At 47.0% G+C, this 26661-nt stretch overlaps 2 protein-coding genes across 4 annotated transcripts; both read right to left on the bottom strand.

Annotated features, from left to right (window-relative positions):
* Nucleotides 1–270: 270 nt before the first annotated feature.
* LOC143374743 (uncharacterized) lies at nucleotides 271–2566 on the bottom strand. The gene is made up of 4 exons (XM_076823148.1): nucleotides 2473–2566; nucleotides 1787–1916; nucleotides 1329–1636; nucleotides 271–973 (listed from the first exon to the last, which is right to left on the bottom strand). The coding sequence occupies exons 2-4, from the start codon at nucleotides 1901–1903 to the stop codon at nucleotides 736–738; spliced, it is 663 nt and encodes a 220-aa protein (XP_076679263.1). The 5' UTR covers nucleotides 1904–1916; nucleotides 2473–2566; the 3' UTR covers nucleotides 271–735.
* Nucleotides 2567–3749: 1183 nt separating this feature from the next.
* Nucleotides 3750–25362, bottom strand: LOC143374741 (neuropeptide CCHamide-1 receptor-like). Of its 3 annotated transcripts, none has more exons than XM_076823141.1 (7): nucleotides 24950–25362; nucleotides 7052–7549; nucleotides 6335–6527; nucleotides 5962–6089; nucleotides 5685–5858; nucleotides 4992–5242; nucleotides 3750–4415 (listed from the first exon to the last, which is right to left on the bottom strand). In XM_076823141.1, the coding sequence occupies exons 2-7, from the start codon at nucleotides 7409–7411 to the stop codon at nucleotides 4094–4096; spliced, it is 1428 nt and encodes a 475-aa protein (XP_076679256.1). In that variant the 5' UTR covers nucleotides 7412–7549; nucleotides 24950–25362; the 3' UTR covers nucleotides 3750–4093. The 3 variants fall into 3 exon arrangements, with proteins under 3 accessions (XP_076679256.1, XP_076679258.1, XP_076679255.1); XM_076823143.1 differs by having other exon boundaries at nucleotides 5690–5858; nucleotides 5962–6095; XM_076823140.1 differs by having other exon boundaries at nucleotides 5962–6095.
* Between the last annotated feature and the right edge of the window lie 1299 nt (nucleotides 25363–26661).

Here is a 26661-nt window from a genome sequence, read left to right on the forward strand (position 1 = left end):
TTTTGTGTTTTGCCTTCCATGAATCGCCCGTTGTTTTTCTTTCCATGTTTAGTGGCCCGCTGTTGTTTTCTTTTTCGTCGGGCATAAAATTGCCCGCCAGTTTCGCCGAGTTTTTGCTCGCTAAACTCCTAAATGGTGCCTCATTGAATCTGACAGGGCAGCGTTGCACCGTGGCACAGGGAAAAAAAACAGAGTGCTTGCAGATGAAATACGAATATCATTTAATTTACAATGTGGCGAGCACAAATGCCGCGAAGCGTGTTAAAAAAACGGCGCGATTTTTAATTTAAATTAGTCGCTCGAATTAATTGCCATAGCTCGGCAACGAGTATTTTCTAATTACTCGGGCGTTAGGGGAATGAAGAGTCATGGTGTTGCGGGTATGGGGACAGTTTTTAATTATTTTCACACGTAGCTTTGCGCGAACTGCAAAGTGCAAATTTGAAAATCGAACACGGACTTCACAAGTCTCTCCATCTAACTTATAATCTTCAAACAGAATCGTAGACTTTGAAATTAAAAGGAGGTCTCAGTTGGTAAGTTAAACTGCAGAAATATTCTAGTTACTAACAGTCGATGCGATTTGATTTTACCATTAAAAGGTACGATACCTACGTTGTTTGCCGTTGCAATGTTTCATCGGTTGGTTAAATAAACGTGAATGCAGATCGAATGAGAACTAATGTGTGAGAATATTAGAAACGACTGCACTGATGGTCAGGACATGAAATTACGTCAAACGAATAGAACAGTATTGGAACGTTTCGTTTGCAGATCTATGTCCGACAGAACTGGGATGATATCCAAGGTTCCGTTTTCCTCGACGCTCGGTTTCCTGAAGAACAGCTCTCTCAACAACGTTCCATCCGTAGATAACTCTTCTAGATCATCTTTACTTTTGATACGTGCATTCTGTGGGCGATTCGAGATGGCCTCCTTGGCGAATTCCTCCAGGCCAGTTCTCTTATCGGCGCTAGAAACCAAAACGTTTGAAATTTAATGGAAAGCACTGTAGAATTCTGGATTGAATTTTGTTTGTTAAAAGAGCAGCCTGGAATCTAGAAAAGACTTTCCTCTCTTTGAATAGACCTCTAATTGAACATAAATAAATTCTATAAACTGAAGTTGTATAGCACAGTTTTCTGGGATTCGTTTAATCTTCCCTAGAAATTTACTCACGAATCAAGTCAGTTTCTTTCATAATAATTAGAACAATACTATTTCCACAGTCTGCCAAGTAACACACCCATTCCCATTTCGCCTTGCACGCCGAAGAGTTTAAACACCTATTCATTTTTATGTGTGCCCTGCTAATAACGTTGTCTTACGTCATTGTCTCTGGCTCTGCCGTTTGACAAGCTCGATGAACCATCTCCGCAACACCCTTGCAGCATTTCAGCTTCTCCGCGTCGAGGAGCTCCTTTGTTCTTTGAAATTTACCCCGCAGGGCCTCGGCTTCCGCCCGTTTCTCTGCCAGAGTGGCCTGCAGCCTTGACTTCTCGCTCACCAGATCCTTAACAGTCTCCGTTAATTCGAGAAATTGTTTTTCTTGCTCGCCAACCTGCCCGCTTAACATCTCCAGAATCCCTGAGATTCGGGTCTTCAGCTGGCTCGTCTCTGCTTGCGCTTGACTCAGCTAACCGTAATACGAAGCACGCCGTTAGCAAGGGATATTGGGTCTCTCTACGCGCTCCTGTCTCGTGTTTGTTCAGGCGACAGTATATCACACTTTTATTTGAGAAAGGACGAGGATAGCGCTCTAACACAGTTCTGACGGCAATATTACTTGAAGCTCCAAATGTTTCTTCTCAGTTTCTCGACGGTCCAGCGATGCCTGGTACTGATTCCTCATGGCGTCCTTCTCAGACTCGCTGACCACCAACTCAGACCTCGCCTCGCGCATTTCCTTGGTGCATCTGCGCCAGAAGCACGTTTTCAAACGAAACTAGGCTAAAGTGATGGTCTGAATAAAATTAAGAGCCAGCTGATTCCGCTTCCAAGTCGGAAAGAATAGCCTCCGAGCAAAATTTCCTACTCGAGATTATGTCATTAGACCGGGGAGAAGTTCTGTTGCGCCTGGTTTGCATCGTAACACCTGGGGAGGGCGATCTTTCATGCAGCTACTCGGCGCTTCCCAAGATGCTCCCACTGCGCAGACTTTTATTTCAGCGGAGCAAGGCGATTACGTCGTTACTATCTTAATCGAAATCGAGGTTGTGGGTCGTCCGCCGATATGTAGATCCGTGGAAGAATAATCTCGGTGAAAGTTCCGCGCAGCGGTGGCCAATAGAATCGTTCCCCAGGGTTAGCCGAGCTTGCCAGTCCGTGTAACAGAAATTGTGCACGCTTGAACTTTTAATAGACTTTGTTGCACGCGCGAAGATGCATTACAGTTGCGCTTCGGGGGAAACGTTGCTAGGCTCGGAATTAGTTACACGGTCGCGATACAGAGTGCGCGGTGAGGGAATTTACTTAATCAGCTGCTTAACCAGCTGGGCTATCCTTCTCCTGTCAGCGGGACAGAGATCCTGGATGTGAGGGAACGTGGCCGCCCCGTTCTCCCCGGCGTCTGCGGTTCCTCCGCGGCATTTCGAGCAGAATTCCTCGTCGGCTCTCACCTCCTCGCTCTCTGTCGAGATCGTTTGTCCGCTCGAAGATTAAACAGTTGCAACACTTTCCGCGATCAACGGGACTAAACCGACGCCACGACGGCCGTCTCGCGCGACCTGAAACGCGGGGGGAGGTTTCCCGACAAGGGTGATGGGGTTCCCTTGGTCAGCGAGAGATATCCGCGTTGATTCGCTGTAATCATCTCGAAACTGATACGGGCGGAATCACTAATGCCAGCCGCGATAACGCGCTAACGAGTTTCAGGCTCGGATTGAAGTTTAACCTAGTTACGTAACGATACGTGAATGATTCGACTGAAACTAGTCGAATTTGACCACCGACCTTCGTCGTTGCAGTGCATCTGCTCGTTCTCCCGATAGATTCGCAGGGTGCGTTGATGGAGTCTAGCCAGTCTGCGGAAAGAATTTGTAAGGTGGGCATTTCCCCTCCGCTGTGGGGATTGAGAGGTGAGCGGGGCGGGCAGAGGGAGAGGCAGCAGGGAGAAACAAAGAAGGAGAAGAAGAAGAAGAAAATAAAGTGAAAGTGACATCTACCTTCTGCTCCATCTAATATAGGAATTCATGAGTGCACCGTCGTCGTAGTCGTTTGAATACATGCCTGGCAGACATCTCGTCGCTCGGTCCCCAGACGGTCGTGCCGGAAAGCGGTTACCGTGCAGAAGGTCAGAAGTCGAGGGGACTCTCGAGCTCGATTCTCGTCATGAAGGTACGGAGTCGGCAAATCCCTTGGCGAAACGATTCTCTACTGTCCAAGGGGGAGGGAGCGCGTGGTTCTCTGCTCGGAACTCCAGCGCCCTGAAGTTGGATTTATGTCGCGTTTTAAAAGGCACTTTGTTCCGACCGAACGTTATCGAGCGCTCCACGGATCCTCGATCGTCCGGAACGGGCGACCAGATATTGAATCCTCGATGAAGCGAAGGGAACAGAGAGGAAGTAATAATGGAGATAAGAGACGTCACAGTGTGGGACCGGCTTGCCAGAGGATCAGAATCGAATTACCACAGCTGGACTCCGTCTTCGGTGATCCTTTCCCGGGTTCTTAAAGGAGACAGTAATCGAATGAGGGGGGGAGCGAGTTTCAGCCGGTGGGGATGGGGATCGGATCTAGCAAGACGCTGCTTCGGTATCCGAAATTTATTCACAAAATCACTGTGCCCTAAATGTACAACACTGCAGCAGTCTTTGCGCCCCGTATGCCCCGTCGACAAGAACTTGGACGATGAGTAGGCGTGCTCATGCACCGAGAAGTAATGGGAGTGAAACTGTGCTCGAACGTCCGCGACGAGAGATCGCTCGATCATTAGTGAAATCAGTTCTAGTTCGCAAGTCCTTATCTCGAGCAGCGACTTTAACTCCCCGACTGCGAGCTTTAAACATCGATCCGCAACTTGGACAACGAGTCCTTTTAGGCAAGAGTAAAGCACACACCGCGACCACCGGCGCCTGGGAAATCGCCGAGTCCTTCAGTCTTTGGATTGTATCGAGCACTCGCGGCTGATCTGTTGATCCGTCATCGAGTTCCGACGGTACTTCACGCCCTCCTCGAATCCGTTCGGACACACGGTCAAGCTAATAGTCGTCTCTTGCTCCCTGGTAGGAAGACTGGACCTGACGTCGTTGCCAAGGAAAGATAGGTGCATGACACCTCGTTGTCCCCGACGAGAGTCGCCGAGGTATCTCTTGGAGCTCATCAGCGAGAAACTTTGACCCCGTCCTCGGGAGCTCAGGTCCGACGGGCGACGATGCCGTCTGCGGGACTTCCTTGGTATGCAGCAAAGCAGGTACCTGCAGCAAGTCCAACTTTAACGACTATGCTCTGCTAACGCGCGCCACTCGGTCAGCCTGTGACCTGCGCGCCCACTTCAGATTAACAAGGAATAATTAACGCGTGGGCGAATTGTTAGTAGGCGAAAGTTTGCCTTCTGTGTATGTAGGAGGATCTAGTTTCATAATCCATCGAAATGTGCGATAAATATCTAGCACAAGCAGCCGCTAACTATTTAGCTGCGCCGCGCTATGCTCGAAACGCGATCGGTTTGGAATCAGAGCGTGAGGAAGTGATGGAAATTAATTGTGGGCAGATTTGGTCGCGAGCGGGTACAGGAGATATCCATTAATCGACAAGTTTTTCCCGCATCTGCCAGGATTTATGGAAATAGGTCGGGCACAGGCTGACTCGCGATAATCTGCCAGGTGTCAAATAGCTGCCAAGTTTTTTCACACACCCGATGTTACGTTTCGAAACTCGCGGCGATCCCGTTTTATATCCGGATATTTATGTGCGAGTAGTCGATTGGCATTTCGAAGCGACGAAATTGGAGCGTGGCGACGGAATAAAATTGAATTGTCTGGATGGATCACCTGTCGAAATATTTCCTGAACGTCCCACTGACGCAGTACAGGGCGATGGGATTGATGCAGCTGTTGGTAAACGCCAGGCAGAAGCTGAGGATCCGGAAGTAGTGCCAGAAAGCGTTGTAATCCTCCTGCGCGGTGGGGTGGATGTAAAACCACAGCATGAATACGTGCTGCGGGAAGAAACACACCGCGAACACTATCACGAACGCCATTACCATCTTGGCCACCTTTTTGCGCGCCTTCACTTGCCTCACCTGGAATGGAACACGTTCGAGGGGTACATAAAGGCGGGGACTTCTCGAAGAGAAACGCTTCGGTTTCCCATCCCTCTTGCAAAATTTCCTTAAATCATAAGTCCTTCTGCGTAACTCAAACAGAAAGTTCGCCCCGCCGGTATACGTTCCTCGGAACTTCCAGCGAACGTCTGTTCCGAATCGACGTATTCTTTTCTAATAAATCACAGACGTGATCTCGGCAGCTCGGCAGCTAAAAAGTATCCCGCGGAATCGAGAAACTTTCTACTGGCTTGTAGCTAGTCGATACACCCGTCGTCAAGTTTAATGGAATTATACGCCGCCGTTTGGATTCGTTAACGAACAACATGTAGGGAAGTCGGCGAACCCACCCGGATGTATCCAATTTTCAAGCAACCGTACCTGGCGAGAACCTTTCCGAGCGTTCCATCCTTCGACTCACCTGACCTTGCATCTCCCCAGGTATGTTTCTCGTGCTGTGCATCAGGTGTCTAGCCATCAGGATGTAGAAGACAGCGATTATGCTGAGTGGAACGGCGTAGTAGATGAAGAAACGACAGACGAGGATGGTCTTGGAGTAATTCGGGCCGAATTCGTCCGGGAAAGGGTAACAGGCCTGCAACAGGGAATTGGAAACTCGACGAGTGAACGCACGCCGGGAGGAATTGCAAAAACTCGGACGATGAAGCAATCTTATCATGGATTTGTTTGGAACTCACGCGAAAGCTCACGTTCTTGTTCACCCTGAAGTCTTTGATGTACGAGAATGAAGCGGGAATGGCGCAGAAAATGGCTAACAGCCAGATCAGCGAGGCGACGATCACCGTAAACCGCGTCGCTCTTCTTCCTGTACCTTGAACAATAAAATGAGCAATCCATTTCTATAGGACACCCACTGCACTGACAGGCACCTCCAACTGCGCTCGAGCGTTCGGTTTGCAATGTACTAGGGATCGCGCTCGAATTCTTCTATAAAGGAAAGTGGATTTCCGAGACTTTACTGCCTGCATCGCGGCGTTCTCTGTCAGAGTGTCGACGAAAACTTCTCGGCTGAAATTCGAGGACGGTCAGATCGGAAATCGAAGCTTATACCCGTGGCGTGGAGCTTCCTCATGGGGTCCACGATGGCGAAGAATCTGTCCGCCGAGAGGGCCGTTAAAGTGAAAACGGAGACGCCGACCGAGATGTCCTTTACGCATTCGGAAACCTTGCACATCACAAGCCCAAAAGGCCAGGAGTCCAGAATGTAGGCGGTGGAGGTGAACGGCACGCATGTCACTATCACCTGCAGCGTAACAGACGTCCGATTGTGAGAAGCAGGGCGACACCTGTGGCGTTTTATTTGAAAGGGGGGGATGCATTCCCGAACGCGTTTCGTTCGGATCGTCTGACATACCGAAGGAATCGCGGAATCTCTCGACGACGCAGATTTCGAGATATCCACTGTGCGAGATGTTTCTAGGCACCAAATTCGCGCGTGACAATTTTCCACGAGTCGGAATGTTCACCGTTACATTTCCCGCACTACCCTTTTCTATTTGCCCCTCGAAGTCCCACCCCAGCGAGTCTCTAGAATCACTCTATAGAAGTAAACATTTGCTACAGACCCTACGTTTTATGACTCTTTTTGAAACAGATCCTCGTGAAGGGATCACGGCCCAGAGAGTTCAAGAAGCAATGGGTTCGACAGTGGCCTTAGATTCCTTCGTGCAAAGAAAAAAAAAAGAAAACAAGTCGTGATAATAAAACAAGCACGATTCACTGTCGTATCATGGGACAGCCAGAAGTTGAGTAACAACGAATACGTGCCAGGAGGTCGCCGAGCGCCAGCGAGAAGACGTAGATATTGGGGACGTTTCTCATGTTGCTGTGCCGCAGAATGGTGAGCGCCAGGACGCCGTTGCCAGTCAGGCCGATCAGCAGTATGAGCAGAAACACAATCGGCACAATGTACGTCTCTGGTCGGTCGCCGTACGGCGTGTAATCCTCCCCTTCGTCGTCGGTCTCGTTCCTGAGCATGGTTTGATTGATCACCCCGTAGACGCTGCCGGCGTAGTGCGTAGTCGACGCGATCCCCGACGTCACCCTCAGGATGGAGGACGAGGCCTGCGTGGCCCAGGGAGCCGACAGCGGGGAGACGGTCGTGTATGCCTTCGACATGGTTCCCATTCCCTTCCCCGGCACCTTATCGTCCCTTTTCCTTCGGCGAAGCACCCCGGCGATTCACATCTTGTCGAACGTCGTTCCGTTAGTCGAGGGACCGGCCGTGAGGTCACCAGCGCCCCATAATCGACGGCCGAGTCGATGCTACGAATTAGAAAAGAATTCGCGTTAGAGTCTTCCGAGCAAATGGGATGGAAAGAAGGTAAATGGGGGAATACTCGTAATTCGCGTGCCCAGGGCAACGAGGAACGATCCCAGCAAGCCTGGGGAAATTGCATCGTCCTCGGGAATCAGATACATGTAAGAGGGTGGCGTATTTTTCAGCGGGTGGACGCCCGCTCTGGAGAAACGGGCACAGGGCTAATGGCGGATAAGCTCTCGGGTAAAGGCGGCGAAGGGAATATGGATCTTTTTGGAAATTTAACTAGGAAAGCTGGTTCCACGGCCGCCTTTGCCGCCACGGCAGCCTGCTTAACGAGACCTCCGTGGCTGGGGGGGTGTGCGATCTCCGAGGCGTCATCAATAAATTTGCGACACCGGCAGCTGCGTTTCGCAGTAAAAATATGGTCAAACGCGGCGTAACTACCTGACCTCGTTAGCCGGCTCGAGGATTTTCATCGCGTTTCTTTTTCAATCGTGCCTCCCACCAGCCGTGAAACACTCGCTTAAACGCTTGCAGTTTCGTGGAACTCGGGAGTGCAGAGGGTACGTTTCGAGCGCACGCGTTCCCTTCTGCCTGGGTTAAGCGTCTCCTTGCACAATATCTTCAACCCACCGCAAAGGACAGAGGTTTTTCCACCGGGAAAAGCGTGCGACACGTTTCAGAAAACTCCTTTGAGAAAAATAATGACGCGTTACCATATATTTTCGCTTAATTGAGGTCACGGAATGCTCCCCATCTTGCGGTTCAACTAGTTTCTACTCGAAAGGAGTCTTCGGGGCTCGATGATTCTTAGTCGAAGTTCCTACCCACGGGGTCGCAAACTTTTCCGCCAGTTCTACAGTATCTAAGCCTCCGGTTATAGTCGCTCTGCGATTAAAAATGTCAAAGTCATAATGAGTATGAGCTACCAGTCGAGTCCAGCCTCGCGTCAACGTGGAACGGTCGTAAGAGGAAAAACGTGCTTATGCATTTTTGGCTGCCTTCTTCGGAACAAGCCTCTTTTGTAAGCTGCAGAGTGGTGGAAGCACACTTCGCCGTAACAGTGGCTCCTTACGAAAGACAATGCGACCTCGTGTTCACGGGACACGTACAATTCCAGCACCGAGCGAGGGAGCTCCAGTGAATTCGCGCTCTTAAACGAAAACGTGGTCTCGAAAACTTACGGTGCGCCCAAAGACAATTGATATTGGGTTCCAGACCGTTTCCACGGGAGCAGCCGTTCCAGGACCTCCTCAAGATCCAACGGCACCTCAAAATACACAATGTAATTAAATTTCTCTCGGGGAGAGAAGCAGTCTGCGGGCTAAAGAGGATTTGGAAAGCACCCCGCGGAGGCAGCGATGCGTTCGACAAAAGACGTTCCATTTAACATTGTCCGCAGATCGGTAAACCGATAGGCACGTGTCGCGCTAAAACGAACAAATTTCCTGCTGCACTCGCGGCAGAATTGAAGCGAGTGCCGGTCGTGTACCACAGCTGTCAATCCCCAGCGCCAATATACTTTTACTAACGCGTTTTACGGCGGCAAGGGTGTAACCGTAGCAAAAAGAGAAGTCGCTTAATAGCAGAGGGTGTCGCCGACTATAAATTCTTTTTATAACCCAATTTCAATCACGAGCCGAGCGGGTCGAGCTGCCGCGATTAGAAGGTTACAGCAATGTTACACTCGAGGATGGTCCGTTCGATGACCGCCCTCGGGCGCGCGAAGACAAAGCTCGTGGCTCGTAAATCCTGGGCCGAGAAATTTAGCACCAACCGGGGCTATGCACGGTAACAGCGCGATAGGAATAGACGAAACGCGTGCACCATGGGTAGGAAAAGTCATCCATCTCGCATTAGAAATGCAACCACTGCGAATTCTTTCTCAGCGATACGGTTGTGGAAAGCTTTCTTCGGTTCGGTATACACCTAACACGTAACGTCATTAGGGTCATTAAGCTTTGAGTTTATTGATCACGAGCTACATAGTCTATCGGGTGGCGTGTTTCCCCTGGGGAACAGAAGTTCCGTTTAAGCCGCGAGCACGCGCTGCTTGGCTTCGAAATGGGAACTATCCGAGCAGATTTCAGCTCCCGGGAATTTTTGCGCTTCGATTTATACCCCGACGAATCCCAGACCGGGTAGAGGTTGATTCCCGGGCACGAAAAATGCTTTGAATTGTGGAGAAAGGAAGGCCGCTTAGAAACGTGCCACGTGCTAATCTATTTAGGACTATTTCCTTGACAATCGATGCCCTTGGGAGGGAAGGAACGGAGAAGAAAAAGCTCCTGCTTCGCGAAGGAGGATTTACTACGTCGAATCTCACCGGCTGGAACTGCTCGTTATACATTGGAACGTTTGAAATCTCTGCGGAATACTTTGCGACTATTAAGGGGTATTCTTAACTTGACGGACGAAAAATGATGCGAACTTTGGGAATCTTTTAAAGCAAAACCTTTAAATATATTTACTTCCAGCTTTGTGGCTTTACTTGTCAATCTTTAGAGAATATGAAGAAAAAAATGTATGCAAAAATAGTGGTTATATCCGGAGTTATAGCGCTTCAAATAGAGCGCCTTACAAAAAATATTGTTAGCATAAAATCAGCCGTAGTAGTTGTCTGAAATAGAAAATTTAAAAAAGTGTGTAACCTGTATGACTGTGGCTACCGTCTGAACTACTTAGATTAAATTAAAAGAATTAGATTAAAGTAAGAGAAAATGGCAGCGTTTATAACAGACATTGACTTCTGCAAAAAAATCGCTGGTTTTTTAAGTCGCAAAAGTCTAATTTTACAAAAACCGACTATTAAGTCTATAAACTATTTAGTAACAATGAGAATGGGACATCTACTGAAGATATATACCAAGTTTGAAGTAAATCGGGTGATTGGTTTTTGAGATATCATGCTAACCAATTCGAAAAACATCGTTTTAAGAATAACGCGTTTAAAGTTTTAGGTACCCTCTTTTTTAATTAATTTTTTTTTAAAATGTTCCCTAAATTTGAAGGTTTCTCCTATTTAATTTTTATTTTTATTAATAAACAGGGATAGATCCCCATTAGTGCAGATAGTAGGTTTTGCAAGTTTCAATGAACCGAGTTTCTAAAGCTGCTTATGTTAACATCGATTAAGTCTATGTTAGCACAATATGAATTAGCTACACTGCATACGCGGTTTACAGGGTCCGAGTTGGTCATTGAGGAAATATACTGCTGTGAAAGAAAAGTTCGTGCGAATCTAAACGATCTCCTAGGAGCATAGAAGTTTATCAATTGAAGGAGTTGAGGGGAACTAATAAGGCTCTTTAAAAAAATCCCAAATATCGCCCTCCTTTTCAGGCCGTCAAGGTAGGGAGACCCCTTAAGGGGGAACACCACTGTGACGGCCGGAAAAGTAAGTCATTTTTAAGAATTTTTTCAAGAATAATTTACAGTTTTCATATAAAATTGTTATTACCTATCATTAGTACAATGTCTTAAGAGACTATAAAAAAAAATGAGTAGAAAAGCATGCAACGGAAACTACACTCATATAGTTTAAAAAAAAAAAATGAAATATGATTCTATTGTCCACAAATTTCAATGAATTATTTACCAGTACCCTGTCCGATGCTCGCTCAACAAATGCATACATCACGCTCGTGACATACACGATATCGCGTCAATAAAATATTCTGGAATTAAATTAATTATCGCGCGATACCAGCGTCTGTTACTTTATTCGTGTGGCGTTCGTTAATGATCGGGTACAAGCTCGAACGGTTATTTCTGAGCAACGAAAGTGTACAGTATTCCTGTGTAAAATACCTGCGCGAAGAATGATCTCGATTTATCGGAAGGCTTTAGAATCTCACCTATGCATTTCCGAGCACGAAAGAGCGTTGCAGTCGCTACGGAAACGAGCGCCGTTCCGTTTCGCAAGACGCGAGGCCGTGATAAACGTCGTAAACACGTTAACGACGTCAGATATTTTTCCTCTCGAAAAGAATCACGGGATCGCATGGGGACCTCTAATTGGAACGCCAGGAAAATAATCAGATGTTAGGCACATGGCCCACCGACCGCACCTCGAAGCAGCTCCGCTCGCAGCTAGCTCCGCTGGCACTCGGCGAATTTGTAAATAATTCCCCGCTCCAGCTGCATCTCCGTGGAACACTGCAAATTGACTCGTAAACGCTGCATCGGGCGAAGGAAATCTCACGTTCATCAAAGTGTAAATAAGAGAAATCGATCTCTGAGCAGTTCGGCAACTGAATTCCATTACGCTGAAATTTTTGCAGCCCCGTTATTGCTCGCGGTAGTTGCGGTAGTAATTAACGCCAGCTGCCCCGCGGAAAATTAATTGCAGGCTGTGGAAGGCGCGAGGACTGTGCAGCGGGCGAGCGTGCAGCGGGAACGTCCTATCTGTGATCAGAGAATAGCAGAAAAATAGCCGCGTAAACGATGGGACAGGGTGGAAAACTATTCATAAGGGTCGACCGCTTTGGGATCGCAATAAGAGAGAAAGGAAGCGTAGTTAGCTCTGCAAACGTTTATACGGTGCTCCCGGAGCGCACGAGCTCGCCGGGTTCTTTGCTCGAAGGCTTTGTCAACAGTTTGGCCACCGGTCTGACCAATATCGGCTTTTACTACTTCCGCGACAAACTGCTGCGGGTGAACACAGTGCACGCTCCGAGACCTCGTGTTTGTCTCTAACGATTATGTGGTACTATTCACGTTGTAATGTTAATAATAAACGATAGGTACTAAGACGTAGCGGCTACGATCGTTTAAGAAGCCAGCACTTAGCGCGAGGGTAAACCAACCGAGGGATTCGTAGATTAATCGCTCCAAGTACTTTTCACGGGCTGGATCCTCGCATAATTAATTAGCCTCGACGATCCACCGCAGGTTCTATCTATCCGCGGCTCATGCCCGAAACTGAATCTTGATACATCGCCTCGCTCGGACATCCAAGATTTTTTTTTCACCGATCAACCTTTTCATGGAAATTTTCGCGGCGCTTTTACAAAATGGCACGTGAAATGTTTGCAGCGCGGAAACTGTCGGCGAAAGTTGCATTGGACGGTGAAATTACCGTTTCAACGACGCGATATCGACAGACCGTAGAGAATGGAGAACTGGCGCGTTGTAAAGATTAACAGCGTTATCGGGAGAACAGCGATTACTTTGACGAGAGATCGTACTCGTGCTCGAATTGTTGCGCGATCGGATACGTCGTCTAGCAGGGAAAGCAAACACTCCTGGAAGAATCGGAATTAATTAGAATCGCTCCGTTCCGCTGGAAAAAAAATCCTGTTTCCTCCTTTTCAGCCGGGAATTGAATTGAGCGGTTGAACGTAGTAATTTGCGAGGAATGGGATTGGCGTTGCGGAATCACGTATTATCCCTCGCCCGTTGTTAAGCTTTCTCTGCCTCCATTCACTAATCACTCGCGAAGCTTTTCATCTTCCTTTCGAAACTGGTATCCTATTTCGCTCCTCCCCGTCAAAGATAGAACAGGGATTGCCAACTGGTTTTCAAATTCGATTCCTCGCGCGGGCGTCATCGAACTTTCCGCGATACGCTGGCTACGATGCCAAAGAGAAAAGTTCACAGGCCACTGTAGCGCGGCGTCGATGGCAAATTGAAAGCACCACCACACCTGCAGCTTGTGTCGAGCCGTATATTTTAAGATTCTAAGTACCTGTGCACCGGTTTAACTTAATTAACGCACTGTAAGTTTAATAAGAAGCCGCGAAGAAAAAGTGGTAGGTACGTGCGTTTAATTAAAGCCTCGAGTAGAGAAAAAGAAATATATGGCTGAGAGAGAAGGGCACAGACGAACATACATAAATGCCTTCGGGCGCGAAAGGCAATCGTCCAGGGTGTTTTTACAATTATGTTCTCGCCGCGGGGTGGCTTTCGGTGTCCCTGTGGCCCTGGACACCTCCGTGTCGCGAATCATCCCTATAAAAATATCGAACGCAAACCTCTGGCAGCCTTGTAACCGTTTCCACGAGGGTGCGAGCGTAAACGTTGAGTGGGAGGCTCGTAAAGTTGAGAAAGTGCCTGCTCTTGACCGTCGACGCCGTCGAACCAACCCCTATGACTGCCAATAGAGGGTTCCCTGCACTGGCTATGACTGTACAGCCAGTATTTCGACCCCTGGTATTATTCCGCGGAGCATTTACGAGGATACCGCGTTGCGGAATTTCGATATTTATGACGGCCAATAGTGGGGCCGTATGTTAATATAAACGAAGGCTGTAACAGTATCCGGGGCAAGTAATTAAGCGCGGCCATAACGGGGGCGGAACGGGTTCATTAATATCTTCCACCTTCGCTGTTCGTGGAATTCGATTCGTCATTTCTGAAGCAGGCTGCGAGTAAAACGACGTGAGGCCATCGCATCGGCGTTGGACCGTCGAGCTTCGCTGAAATGAACAGCAATTAAGTTGTCTACCCCCACGTGTATAAAGGTTCCAAGACTGAGGTTTTCCGAGTAAAAAGGAGGAAGAGATTCCCTTCCTCGGCGACGAATAAAATTCGCGCCACGATGTGCTTGCGGCCCGCCTTCTGAAATTTAAATACCCGACTTGGAATTTGATACGATAGATCCGTCACGATGATATCGCTGGGCAAATTTACATTTCAGAACCACCCCGATGCATCAAACTCGCGCGGAATCGTTCCGCTCTCTCTGCGGCGTATCGTGTTTCTTCCGAGGGAGTAAGATGGAAAGCCGAGCCCGGTAGCAATTGAATTTTCCAATATTTGTGCCGAAGAATGCTAGATGATCAGAGGGGAAACACCGCGGCAATTATAGAAGCGCCCGGCTGGTTGGCAGCCTCGTGGAAACACGTTCCAGTCGAGCCTCGTATCCACCGCCTCTGTTGCCGTGGATTTTTCACCTTTGTCCAGGTACACGTGAACAAGAAAAAAATAAAATAAAAAAATAAAACAGGAACAAAATAAAGCTCTGACGGCCGAAGAATCGGGTCCTACGCTCCTCACTACCCGCTGGATTCTGCCTTTTATTCGCACGAGCAACCCCTTTCCTATATTCTCGCTTTCGCGCGGTCGTTTCGATTATGCCCCCACCCCGCGCGAGTCTTGAGGCAAAGCGCTCGTCGACGAGAATGGACGTGGCAATTTTAATATCGTATTTAACGCCTGGATTACCACGAACGTCACGTTTTCGGATTAAAACGCCCCTTACAGATTCCAGCAATTACTTCGTAATTAAAGAAGGAGCTGCGGGGGGAGGGGGTGGGTTACTCGGGATTGAACGAAGCAACGAAAACAAGCCCGGACTTCGCCTCGAAATATGACCGAGTTCTGATGAAAAGGGGATTGTCGTACAACAGGGAGGATGTGGCGTCGATGAAGATCCATTCATCGCGAGTTGAACCGTGATTGGTGCCGCAGAAACTTCGTCGTGCGGTGGAAGTTTCGGGGGTGCAGACTAACGGTTGCAATTCTTCCGATGCACTTCCGCCACTCGCGGTCGACTGACGAATGGGCCGGGAGAAAATCGAAGGACTATAAATCATTTCGGCACTCGTGGCACCAACATGAATGCGTTGGCGGAAAAAATCTGATCGTAAAACATTGCTTTGTCGGCACTGTTCACTGCGCGACGCTTTTGTGGTGGTTTTTCCTAGAATATTTTTTCCGTCACCGTGGCCGACGTTCCTGCGATTGGGGAATGAAATCCGCCGAGAATCAAAGGCAAACGATTCATTTGCGCGGCAACGATTTGCTGGAAAGGTTATACAACACAAAGACGGCGGAACAATCTACGGAGAGACCGAAGCAAACAAACAATTCGCGCCTTGCGCAAGTTCCCGGGATGCTGCGTCTGAACAAACATTACATCCTCCTGTGGCGAATATTCGGGAATGCTTCAGTCTCGGACCACCGATTTGGCTCTACAAAACACTTGTTCTTTGTAGGGTAGACACATTACGTCTCGTGAAAGGTGGTGGGGGAGAGGTGGGATGAAAGGGACATTTTTGGTTAGGACCAGATAGTAAAAGAAAACTAAATAATCATTCGAGTTCTAATTGGTCACATTGGAAAGGCCAGTTATCTGGATATAACAGTACAGGGTTCTATTAACCCTTAACTGGTATACTGTTTTTGGCTAACGTGGCTGGTATACTGGGGTCGTGGCAGACCCCAAATAAAAAAGGACACAGAAATTTGTAAAGTCGACCCTAGATCAACCTCTATGAATATTTTGTTCTTTGGTAATGTATAAAATAATAGAAACCTAGAAAGTTAGACTATTATTATAAAATTAATTAGAAAAACAGTTTACAAGCTTAGACAACCAAAAATTTTGCAGCGAACTTTGCGTGCCTGGGGTCATGAGCGACCCCAAGATACCAGTTAAGGGTTAAGCTTCTCTCTATATTTACATGTCTCATTTTTCGCTTTCCAAAAAGTGTGTTTTGTCTCTTTCATAAATTGGCTGTATTGAGAGGGACATGGTTGGTTATGAATGGGACAGTGCAATAAAGCAAGGTAATATTAATATTATTCCTTCAACTATTATTTCTGCTGGTACCGAAATCGCTGTATTGATGTCGACGAGTCTACAAGTCGACGTTTTTCTTAAGTTACATAAATACCACTGCGTTGCCAAAATATTTGTAACAAACTTCACATTAAGCTTACATACTCAAATAGCAAAAAATAATCCTCACATTAAAAAACAATGGATAATACTTTCACTAAAAACCAAACACATAATCCTTAGATTAATCCAAACTATGTTAATTGAAAGATCTTAATTGGCACCAAAATTGATCAGAAACATCTTGATGTGTGGTAAATTAAGAGTTTGAAGGAAACACTAAGGAAAGGGGTGTCCCTTTCATAAATTTTTCTTGGGTCCCATTCATAAATATGAAAACACATTTGAGAATCTAATCTCAACACTTACAATATTAAACAAAAGATTATCTCACATATGTCTTATTGTTCCTGAATAAATATCAGTCCATATATAGTAATAAAGAGATCAGCCATGGGTAAAAACACTCGGCAAAACGTTTTAAAAAAACATAAAAAATTTTACTTCGAAGCGCGAAAAAATTCAACCGCGTATCACCGCCAGCTTTGAAATGGCAGCGACTTGCAGTTAAGCGTGCTTGGGCATGCATTAGTGTTGCTACGAAATGAAAAATACTTAATGTCGTGGGAAGATCCTTTGTCTTTCAAATAACTGCAATGTCCCTTTTAATACCTGTCCCTTTCACCCCCACCTCTCCCATACCTATCGAGAAAATCTCCATGGTATTATTCGTTGTTTTAATATCGACGATAGCCGGCAAGATTATATCCAAAGCCACGGTTTACCTCAAGGAAAAACTTGAAAATCCTTTAACCCCTGTCGTACAGTCTTCAATTTCAACTTTCGTCTCTCACTTTAGACTCCAGAACTTCCATCTTAGCGTTTATATCGAATGCGCTAGAGCACCAGGCAGTCGAAAGATCAAAGTCGGGCGGGAGAGGCGATTCAATTAGGAATAGCAGTGACTGACAAGCGTAATAGGCGGTTGTCGGAGCGAAAGGGAGTGCGGATAATTTCCTTCCACATGTCTGGGGGATCCGGATCGGAGAGCAGAAAACGACCGACTGAATTTCCTTGTATTTCCAGCGGGCCAGGATCTCTTCCCACTTTTCGATCAATTTCCTTCAACTATCGCGATCAACCTGTTACTGGATCTGATTTCTAATCAATCCTCCAGCACGTGGACCTTTCGTTGGTTCTTTCAATTGCGAGCTTCAACAGGAAATCGACTGTTAATTGGTGCCGACATCTGAATTCGCGATCGATAAGTTCCTCGTTATCACGTCCGTCTTTATTAATCTCTCCCATTCACGGCCCATAATCTTTTAGCTGCTTCCTATGGAAATTGACGGCTGGTTATATCACCTATCACCGGATGCTGCGGGGGGAAATGAAAAATGAGTGGAAAGGCGCGAACCATGGCAGACACTCCGATTCCTTCCTCCATAATCATCGTCGTTCATGGTAAGCGATACCGCGTGCTAATGGCGACCCGTATTTTTAATTGTAATTCGAGCCGTAACGATAAGGGGAGTATATTTCTTTCAACGAGGTCATACTTCTTTTTTTTTTCACTTCGGAGGAAGAGATAACTGTATCGGATATACGTATCTCTCTTGGTGATCTTGTTACTTTCATTCAGAATTCCAAATTACATCATTCTTCGATCCATTTACATTTCCCTACGCAATAAACTGTATCTATCAGGGTTTTTACCTAAACTCTGCTTTGAATTTCTGGTTGAGATTGCTCACTTATAAATCTTTCCCTCTTGCAAATGACGATGCGAAGCTTACTCTTAAGGAGGTTCGATACCGGAGAAGAAATAATGAGAAATCTTTTATAAGTGTTTTAATCTAATGTTCAAAGTGTAGTCCGCATTGTGTGAAAATTTCAAGGCGATTGACCGCACGGTTTTTGAAAAAATTGAAATCAAAGTTGCGCTCTTATACACAGGCTGTTATGGGAGAAGCGATAAAATTTCTATAAAATTTTACACAGAGTCCTTAAAAATAGCGAGGAAGTCCTAAAAATGTTGCAATGAAAAGCTTAAGTATTCCTATGAAATTCTAAAAAAGAAAATCGGACATGAACCGTACGGTTTATTAGATAATTGAATAAATAGACAGCAATGTGCTCGTATTTTTGGAACTGCCTGAAGGAACTGTTTGAAACGTGGCAACGCTGTACGCCGGGTAGTCATCTATACAGTGTATACTTGTACAAAGGATAGAGTAAAAATTGGTAAAAACACTACCAAGCTGTAAACGTGTATTTAGTAATTTGTTGCGAACCAGTACGAACGCGCAAAGGACGTCACAAGTGTGTGATGGAAAAAGAAAAAAAAAGATGGACGTAAAGCGACGTTGCCGCATTTCACTCGCATATTTTACGCTACTTTCAATGAAAATATTGTGTTTCTAGCTGCATTAAACATACTTTTTGTTTATTTGAATTCCAAAACAAACAGCGCAGTAATAATTTTATTAGGAAAAGACGTAAATAACATTTCTGTCTACATAATTTTTTTTATCTAAGATTGGTATCACTGCAGAGCTTCCACGTATAAGCATAGGCTTACCCCTCTCGCCGCCTGCTCCGCAAGTGGGATATCGAACCTCCTTAAGGGTACTAGGCAGTCGTTCCTGTCTAAAATGAAGCATTTCTATTTCAATTAATTACAAAGAAACAAATTGGAAATCAGACTTGCTCTTTGGCACGAAGTTTATTAACATCACAAGCTTTAAAAATCTTGTTTGTTTAGTAAAAAATATGCATTATACATGACGCTACAGTACTCAAAAACGGAGGTTCCAATCGATTCAAAAGAATTTCGCGAATCTTCGCGAAATGTGTAATTCCGGACCAGACTGCAATTAAAGTTAATGAAAAGTCTTATTCTTCGTGAAAGGAAACTCAGACCCCATCTTTTGGGGCTTGGAGGATCGTAAAACCTCATCAATGGGGTTTCAATTTCTGTTCATTCTTTTCATTTGTTCGGAAAAGAACAAGTGTCAGTTTCAATTTGTTTCTCTGTAATTAATTGCAACAGAAATGCTTCACTTCAGACAAGAACGACTGCCTAGTACCCTTAAGAGTTATGGAAGTTCAGAACTTGCTTTGTTGCGAAAATTGTTGTGCGCGTGACACCAGGGAAGGTGCCTACTTTTACCGGTGCCTCTCTTCCCTCACGTTTTTCTTTACAAGCTGGCAAAGGGTTATTCAAAAGCGAGCCACGTTCTCGAGGTTCCTCGGCCTCGCCACGAATCCCATTTATGCACCTTCATTCAAACAAGCGTCGAACGATTATCCTGCTAACTTCGTGGCTTCGGAAAGTTCTTTCCCCGGGAAAATGCGATGCGCTGTATCGGAGGGGCAGCTCGAGATGCCGCGAAAGCGATATTCCCGTCAGAGAAGAAGATGAAACTACTGGGATCACCTTCGACATTTTCAATTGAGCCGAATTTCCATCGCAACTCAATCCACGACAGCAGCTGAGCCCACGGAAACGATTGTTGAATTATTTTTATCAACGCCGTCCAGCGGATAGTGAAACGAGTCTGACGCGGAGCGTTGCCAGCTGTTTGATACACTTTGAAAAGGAACGAGCGCCTCTATATTTCCACCAGAGAATGCTTTCCCTTTATCCAGGCGTATTTACATACCCTTTCCCGGGCAATTTCCTGAAAATGTTTATTAACCTCGTGCCACGGGGAACATTTCCCTCTTGCGGCCACGCTACCCCGTGGCCGCGTGGTCTGAATTTCAGAAAAGTTTGAGAATCATGATCCCACGTCTGAACTTTCGCCGGGCCTCCGTTCCTCTCGTAATATCAGCATCTAATGATATCTATTCATGATCATTGAGAGAGAGAGATGGGGAGAGACGTTGCCTCGTCGTCAGACGGGCAAACGAGCTTGCAGAAGTTCGTTGAATTTGTAGCTGGCCGACTTTGAATGCAAAATTTTCGACCTATAGAGGCACGTAGCCGCTTCGAAGACGCTACCAGAATTTTCCACAAGTGAGTAATTTGTCTAATGAAGTCCCGGTGGCGGTCTATTGATTGTAGACCATAAATTTAGTTACGATGAATCAGGCGTGTCTCTATTAACGCCGCACAAGTTCCTTGTTTGAAGATAATCAGTGACGCGAGACCTCTAACGTGCTAATATACCTATTACAATCGACAGAAACTACATAGCTATTGAGAATTAATTGCTATCCAGCCCTTTGCCGGAATTAACACTTGATTAACGCTTGCATGCTAAACACATAGATTGAATGCAGTTCCTCGTATTTGCATCGCTCTCGAGATGACAGCTCTACGGACCCGGCAACTGTGTAAAAAGCATTCGGACGAAGAGCGAGTGCGGAGCGGGAAGCCACCGAAACGAAGAATGAATCTGTCCACGTTGTTGGAACGAGGATGAGAAAATTAGACATCATTGTAGCCACATTTTGTTTCGGAGACCTCGCGCGCCGCTAAATTACACGTCCTGCAACATGAAAAATACGGCGAGACAAATGCCGCGAGTATCTCTGCATTTTACCGGGGATTCGTTGTTCCCGCCCCACGTCGCGTTACGTGCGAATAATACAGGCTGGGCTGAAAGCTCAGAAAATCCGTCCGACGACATTTCATCGAACTGCAACAACTTCGGGCTCTTTAAAGGCACTCGAGACGTTCTGCGGTAAAATAAAATTCGCGATTGACCGCAGCAAGTAGGAGAAACTCTACGGCGGTGCTTCGGGATCCACGATCGTTGCTCGAAAGTACCGGGAACACGCGTACGTCTCTGGAAATTCCGCCCCAACCCAATTATCCAGTTAGCGCCCTGAATTTCCACACGGAAACTATACCTACCCCGAAAGTGGCCAGTTTCTGTATCATCTATAACAAACCTGGAAAAACGACCCTATACATCCTGAAGCCTGTGAACAATGCCGCGCGACGTAGTTAGCTCGTGAAATTTGGTTGAATCGTCGAGCAAATGGCTGACTCGAAATCAACTAGATTCCAACAATAATTAAGGGGCCAACGTTAAGACAAACAGTTGCAAATTCTCTGTCGCTGTTTCGTGCTTGCCAGAAGTTTAGCTTCTACGGTGAAATTCTGAGATACAGAGGGGGAGAGAGAGAGGGAGAGAGAGAGAGAGAGAGGGAGGGAGAGAGGGGGTGGAATTAGATGAGTGTGGAAACAGAAGTCGTTCGAGGGGCTTTAAAATTTCAAGGAAGCTCGATTGGGGGTGCGTTCGAAAAGGGAGTGGGGAAACAATCTGTACGGGAGGCTGGAAAAGTTTTGTGTTTACGGGGCTATTCCACGGGAAAGCCCGCAGCCTCTGGCAGACTTCCTTTACAGCTGTTAACGTAATTCGAGGGCTGCCTCGAAATCTTCGCTCGTAAAGCGACGCTTTTATGCGTACACCTGCTAAAAGGACGGGCAAAAGAATGCTACCGAAAGCACGCTCGAAATGGTCGATGTAAACGTGGCTGGCCACGGTATTTTGCCTCCGCGCCGCTGTAAAGTTCCTTTGAGCGGCGGAAGTGGGTGTAATCTGCGGGGAAATTAATTTTGGGAAGCCCGCGCGTATTCTGAAAGGGCAACGGACTGCAATGAAAATCAACATATATCGCTCTTTGTTGTACATGCGGCAAGCAGCAATTAGGTCGGGAATAACAGGAAATAAAGCGATAACGCAATGAAATCGTACGAGCGGTGCAATTAAACGGTATTAAAGCTAACACGTAAATTATTGCCCAATGTCCTCGCATTCCGATTCCCCTGGTTTTTCCCCCGCTCCTCGTATTAATGCGCCCTTAAACGCGCGATGTTAAAACGTTTCGTTCGAAACAACCCGCGTAATCTTTCCCGTAAAATAGAAGAATAGACTGTTCTTCCTCCCGCTTTCAAAGACTTGCTTAAGGCGTCACTCTCGGCTTCCCCCATCCGGACCGAAGTTATTAAACCGGGCACCAGTTTTCGGAGCCGGAGATCACTTCACTCTCTACGCCAGACTTTGCTCCATCGTTTAGAATTTGCGGAAGATTTAAATGCTCTCCTTTATCCTTCTTTCGTCGCGAACGAGTTTGCTTGTCGCGACAAATGAAATTAGGGAAAATGAAGGGGTCTCTAGTTTTTCCTTAGTGACGTCGGGGCATATTTCCCTCGCCTGTTAAGATCCTGACGGCTCGTTTCTGTCATATCATTTCGAAATACTTCTGCAAATAACCGGCACCGTACAGGGCCAAAGGGCGGATAATAAACGTACAGTCTCGCGCTAGATTGAAGATAAAAGCCGCCGCTTTTGTCCGGTTTTATTTCTTATTTGAAAGTTGCCATCGCTTTTATTACCTGCGAGCACAAACACGCGATTCATATCCCGGGGTGGGATCGCTTAGGTACTATATACCCAGTTGCCAGTAGAATAGGTCAACGGATCGTGAAACTATCAAACGACGGGCGTTATGCGACGGACGAAGTAGCTCGTAAAGAGGATCCGAACGTTACTAGGCCGATGAGGTACAGTTTCGTGCAACTTCATCTACCACTGCGTAAAGAATTTGGACAGATGAAGCATTAACCTCTCCGCCGCGCGTGACTGTCCATTATCGCGTTATCGAACATTCGGGAGCACAGCGCCCGTGAAATTTCGTGGCAGATAGATTGGGGTTTAGGCTTTGGAGAAGAGGACTTAGCGGACGCCGTACCGTGCAAATGGCTTCAGAGTTCCCTTAGCTTCAAATGCCCGCGTGATTAGTCAGCTCCTGCTTGCGGGGAGTGATCGAAGTACGTATTTGTAAATGATGCCCCTAAATTATATGACACAGGATTTGCAGGCGATCTGCGAAACGAGATCCTGTGATTTACGAGAGGCAGAGGCTGAGCAATATTCTATAGTCATCCTATTATCTCATGCAAATGTTTTCCGATACTATATTGCCCGTCTGTGCATCCTGCACCATATGGAATCCTGAAAAAAATAGACACTCGAGTGAACAATGCTGTCGTAGAGAGCGGATCAAAGCTGATTACGAAGCAGCCACATTATCTCGCGACCACAACTATTTATAAGATAGTTCGTTGAACGATTCGACGGCCGATGACCAGATCCACGTTTAATTTTAATGCCAGGCTGTAATGGCTTGCCGGCTCGCGGTTCGAATTGATCGTGTTACGTCATTGGCGGCAGACCTCCCTAAAAATAAAAGCGTAACGAGATTTTTCACGCCGAAATGTAGTTACAGAATCGTGACAGCATTCCCCCATCCTTGTTTGAAGCTACGAACACCTCGGCACGGTCGAGCTCGTTCCTTACATAATGCAATTTCCGGAAGTCTTTCATGCCCCTTCGACGGTAAATTAATCGAGCACAGTGGCGGGCGAAAGAGGTTCTTATCAGCTTGAACGGATGTCATCGCGAGGGGAACGAAAGTTCATATTTTCGGTAGCAATTCTTCGCAACTCTCTTCCTCTTTTTTTTTTTTATAGATTTCCAACGATTCGCGGACGCGGCAGCAGCTGTTCGCTGCAGCCACGCGCGAAATTCGCCGTAAAAGGTGTGCAGGCCGATAACACGAAACGGAGACGCGTAAAAATGCGAGTTAATCTAGCCTTAAGGATCGCGACCATTCAAATATTGATCGTCGCGGAAGCGTGGAAGCCAAACACAATAATGAGTCACCCAGAAGCTTTCTCGTCTCGTTGCCAGTAATTATTAATGCTGAGTCGTTACGTTCCAGCAGCGCAGCAATAATTACGGCCGCAGGAGCTTTAATAACGTGACAACTCAGTTTTACGCCACGCCGATGCGTTCCCAGTCACGTGGCCGGGAATGTATCGAGAAGAGTGGCGGCGATTTTAATAGGACATCTTTATTCCGGCTGGGACAATCGGGCACGTTTCCACGGAGCCTCTATTCAATTCCACTCTAATTCTGACGGATTTATAAAGAGTTGCGCCGCGGTTTTTCGACCGGTGCTCAGCATCCCTGTGAAAATACTCCATCTCAGCCACGTTAACGAGGCAAACAAGCCTCCGAGGCTAATTGTTTTAACAAAAATTTATTCCCCCCGTAGTACACAGTCGCCGCTGTGCAATGTTCTTCTTTGAGCTTCTTTTAATGAAATATCCCCATTTCGAGGCGCAACTCGATCCAGCGGCCTCAATTTTTTCCCCCGTGTAATCCGCGCCCCCGTTCCATGACCGGCATGCTTGAATTTAAACATCCCCGCCGCTCTTCGGAACTTCGACTTTGGGCAACATCGAGACTACAAGAACCCGCCTTGTGCTTGCACGCCAGAATGCATTTGCATATGATTTGAATATAACGAACGAAGCAACTGGAACCGAACAAAGGGATTACAGCCGGAGGCTGACGCGGCCGAGGCCCGTTAAATCGGCGCTACGATTTCACGGTTGTAATTAAAAGCAATCGCATTAGGCTGGTCGTCTATTCGGCCGATTTAGGTGGCGCGTTTAATGCGGTGCCTTTAAAGCGCGTTAAGCGGCGAAAATGCGTGCAACGCGATCGGGTCTACATGCCGCGCGGAGTAGCATTAATTTTCGCGCGAAAGCCCGCGCGCCGTGGGTCGCGGCCAGACGAAAAGGAGAGCCTCCGCGACGATCCTATCAATATTTGCACGGCGGCTGGGAAACGATTCGGAGGGGGAGCATGGTCGTCCTCGGGTATCGAAAGTTAGATAGCGAAAGGAGTCATTCATATTTTACGATGCTTACGAGGCGCGGCACATCGATTGCGAGGTTCTGTGGCGTTTCGAAACGCTTGAGTAAAAAAGAAGATACAAGAGAGAAGGTAATATGAAAATGCATAAAAACCTGAGCGAAAAGGTGCAATTTGATCCATCGACGAGTCGATCGAACGTGGATTTTCCACCCCGCGATGGGCCAGAAGAGATTCGTGTGTTTCACTGAAGCCCGGCAGTCAAGTACGGAATTCGAATGCACCACTTTTACTTTTCGTTTCTGGGTCCGTTTCCCAGGATCAACTTCCACGCTCGGTCACTGTAGATCGCACAAGACGCGCAGTTCGAGGGCGATTGAAGCAGGCGAATCGCGGCGAAGAAGCGGAAAATGTGGAGAAAGAGGAGAGGAGGGTGTATAGTGACGGGACGGTTTACTCACGGTTAATCGAAGTGGTTTTAAGGGTGGCCGTAGGGGAGACGACACGGCAAAAGAGAGGAAAAAATTGGCGCGAGTGGAAGGAGAGACCCGCGTCTGCTCGTCACCGCGTTACTACTGCCGAAGGTTGCTCTACCCACGCGAGAATGAGCGAGCTACGAAGCTACCCCCACTCGTCCTCCCCCCGATTCCGTTGATATATAGAGAACCGCAAGCAGCCCCCCTGTAGATCGGTGATCGTTCCACGTCAGATTATTGAGTAGTTTCACGAACAATTTGCCGGCGATTAATTATTAGAGAATTAATAATACCTCGATAAGGTGCAGCGATGTTAATGCCACTGTCGTGGCAATTTTCGCGGCTGAAGGCCTTGATAAATTGCTGCATGGCAATCGATAGCTGTCGATTCGAAAGAGACACGTACCTCGCGAACAACGAGCGTTGCGATTCTTCAGAAATGTTCGTGTCTGGCGAACATGCGCGGCGAGAATAAATCGTCATTATTGTGTGCAGACTAGTGATACTAATCATCCGTTACCACTGTAGTTAGTGCTTTCAACCGTCCCGTCGTTTCGTTCGATATTCCAGTATACGGAGAAGCAGAAGGGCGATTATTGTTAATTTCGCTGAAGTGTAACACAGCCGGTGCTTGGAAGAGCAGTATGACAAACATAAACAATACATATTGTTGCTTCAGCTGGATTCTCTACAAAGAAGTGCGTTCCATAATGGTTCATTACGTTGCACGAACAGGATTAAAAGCTTTATGAATCTGTTTCGCACAGATTGCGTACGTAGGGGCCGAAACGGATCGTAATGCGATTGAAAAAGAGAATATCGATAAATCGGAACAAAGACCTGACGAATTTTTCGCGCAAGCGAATCTATGGAAATAAAAGTTTCGCGCAATCTCGACGGCATCGGATCTTCCTAGAGGCGCGGGGAATTAAACGATTATTATAATGAAAAGACCTCGTACGCTTTACGATGGCATGATTACCGATTACTCTTCCCTGAACGGTAGTTTCACGGACACAGCGAACCCCCGAGGTTGCTTCAGAGACTCGAGGGCGGCGAGCGCGTATTGAGGATGCACGTCAATGCCACTTGCATGCCTGTATATGCGTGGTGGAACGTATTCCGTATACCATCGTAATTAAAACGGTTTAGGGTGAAGAGTTGACGCTGTAACGCGTCCGCAGGGTCCTCTCCTCGGCGAATCCATTCGCCGCTCGGATATTCAGATCCGCGCGTTCCGGGGTAGTTGGCCTTAATTAAAATTTCTTAAACGCCTGAAGCGAACGCGGGCACGTCTCGCCCCGGTTGCTCGGGCTGTCGAAGAGGAGCTATCATCGGCGCTGAACAATCCTTGGGCTCGATTTCCAGATGCCCGAGATGCCTCTGGGGGA

The sequence above is a fragment of the Andrena cerasifolii genome, chromosome 11 (assembly GCF_050908995.1).
Source record: "Andrena cerasifolii isolate SP2316 chromosome 11, iyAndCera1_principal, whole genome shotgun sequence".
Classification (NCBI taxonomy): Eukaryota; Metazoa; Arthropoda; class Insecta; order Hymenoptera; family Andrenidae; genus Andrena; species Andrena cerasifolii.

What these genes read in the sequence shown, in the direction of transcription:
- LOC143374741 (XM_076823140.1), bottom strand. Translation starts at nt 7,411, where the DNA reads ATGGGAACCATGTCGAAGGCATACACGACCGTCTCCCCGCTGTCGGCT. An exon ending in GAGGAAGCTCCACGCCACGG is followed by an intron (nt 6,096 to 6,334) that starts GTATAAGCTTCG and finishes TTATTGTTCAAG; the next exon opens with GTACAGGAAGAAGAGCGACG. An exon ending in CTGGGGAGATGCAAGGTCAG is followed by an intron (nt 5,243 to 5,684) that starts GTGAGTCGAAGG and finishes GTTCCATTCCAG; the next exon opens with GTGAGGCAAGTGAAGGCGCG.
- LOC143374743 (XM_076823148.1), bottom strand. Translation starts at nt 1,903, where the DNA reads ATGCGCGAGGCGAGGTCTGAGTTGGTGGTCAGCGAGTCTGAGAAGGAC. An exon ending in AGAAACATTTGGAGCTTCAA is followed by an intron (nt 1,637 to 1,786) that starts GTAATATTGCCG and finishes TATTACGGTTAG; the next exon opens with CTGAGTCAAGCGCAAGCAGA. An exon ending in GCAGAGCCAGAGACAATGAC is followed by an intron (nt 974 to 1,328) that starts GTAAGACAACGT and finishes TTTGGTTTCTAG; the next exon opens with CGCCGATAAGAGAACTGGCC.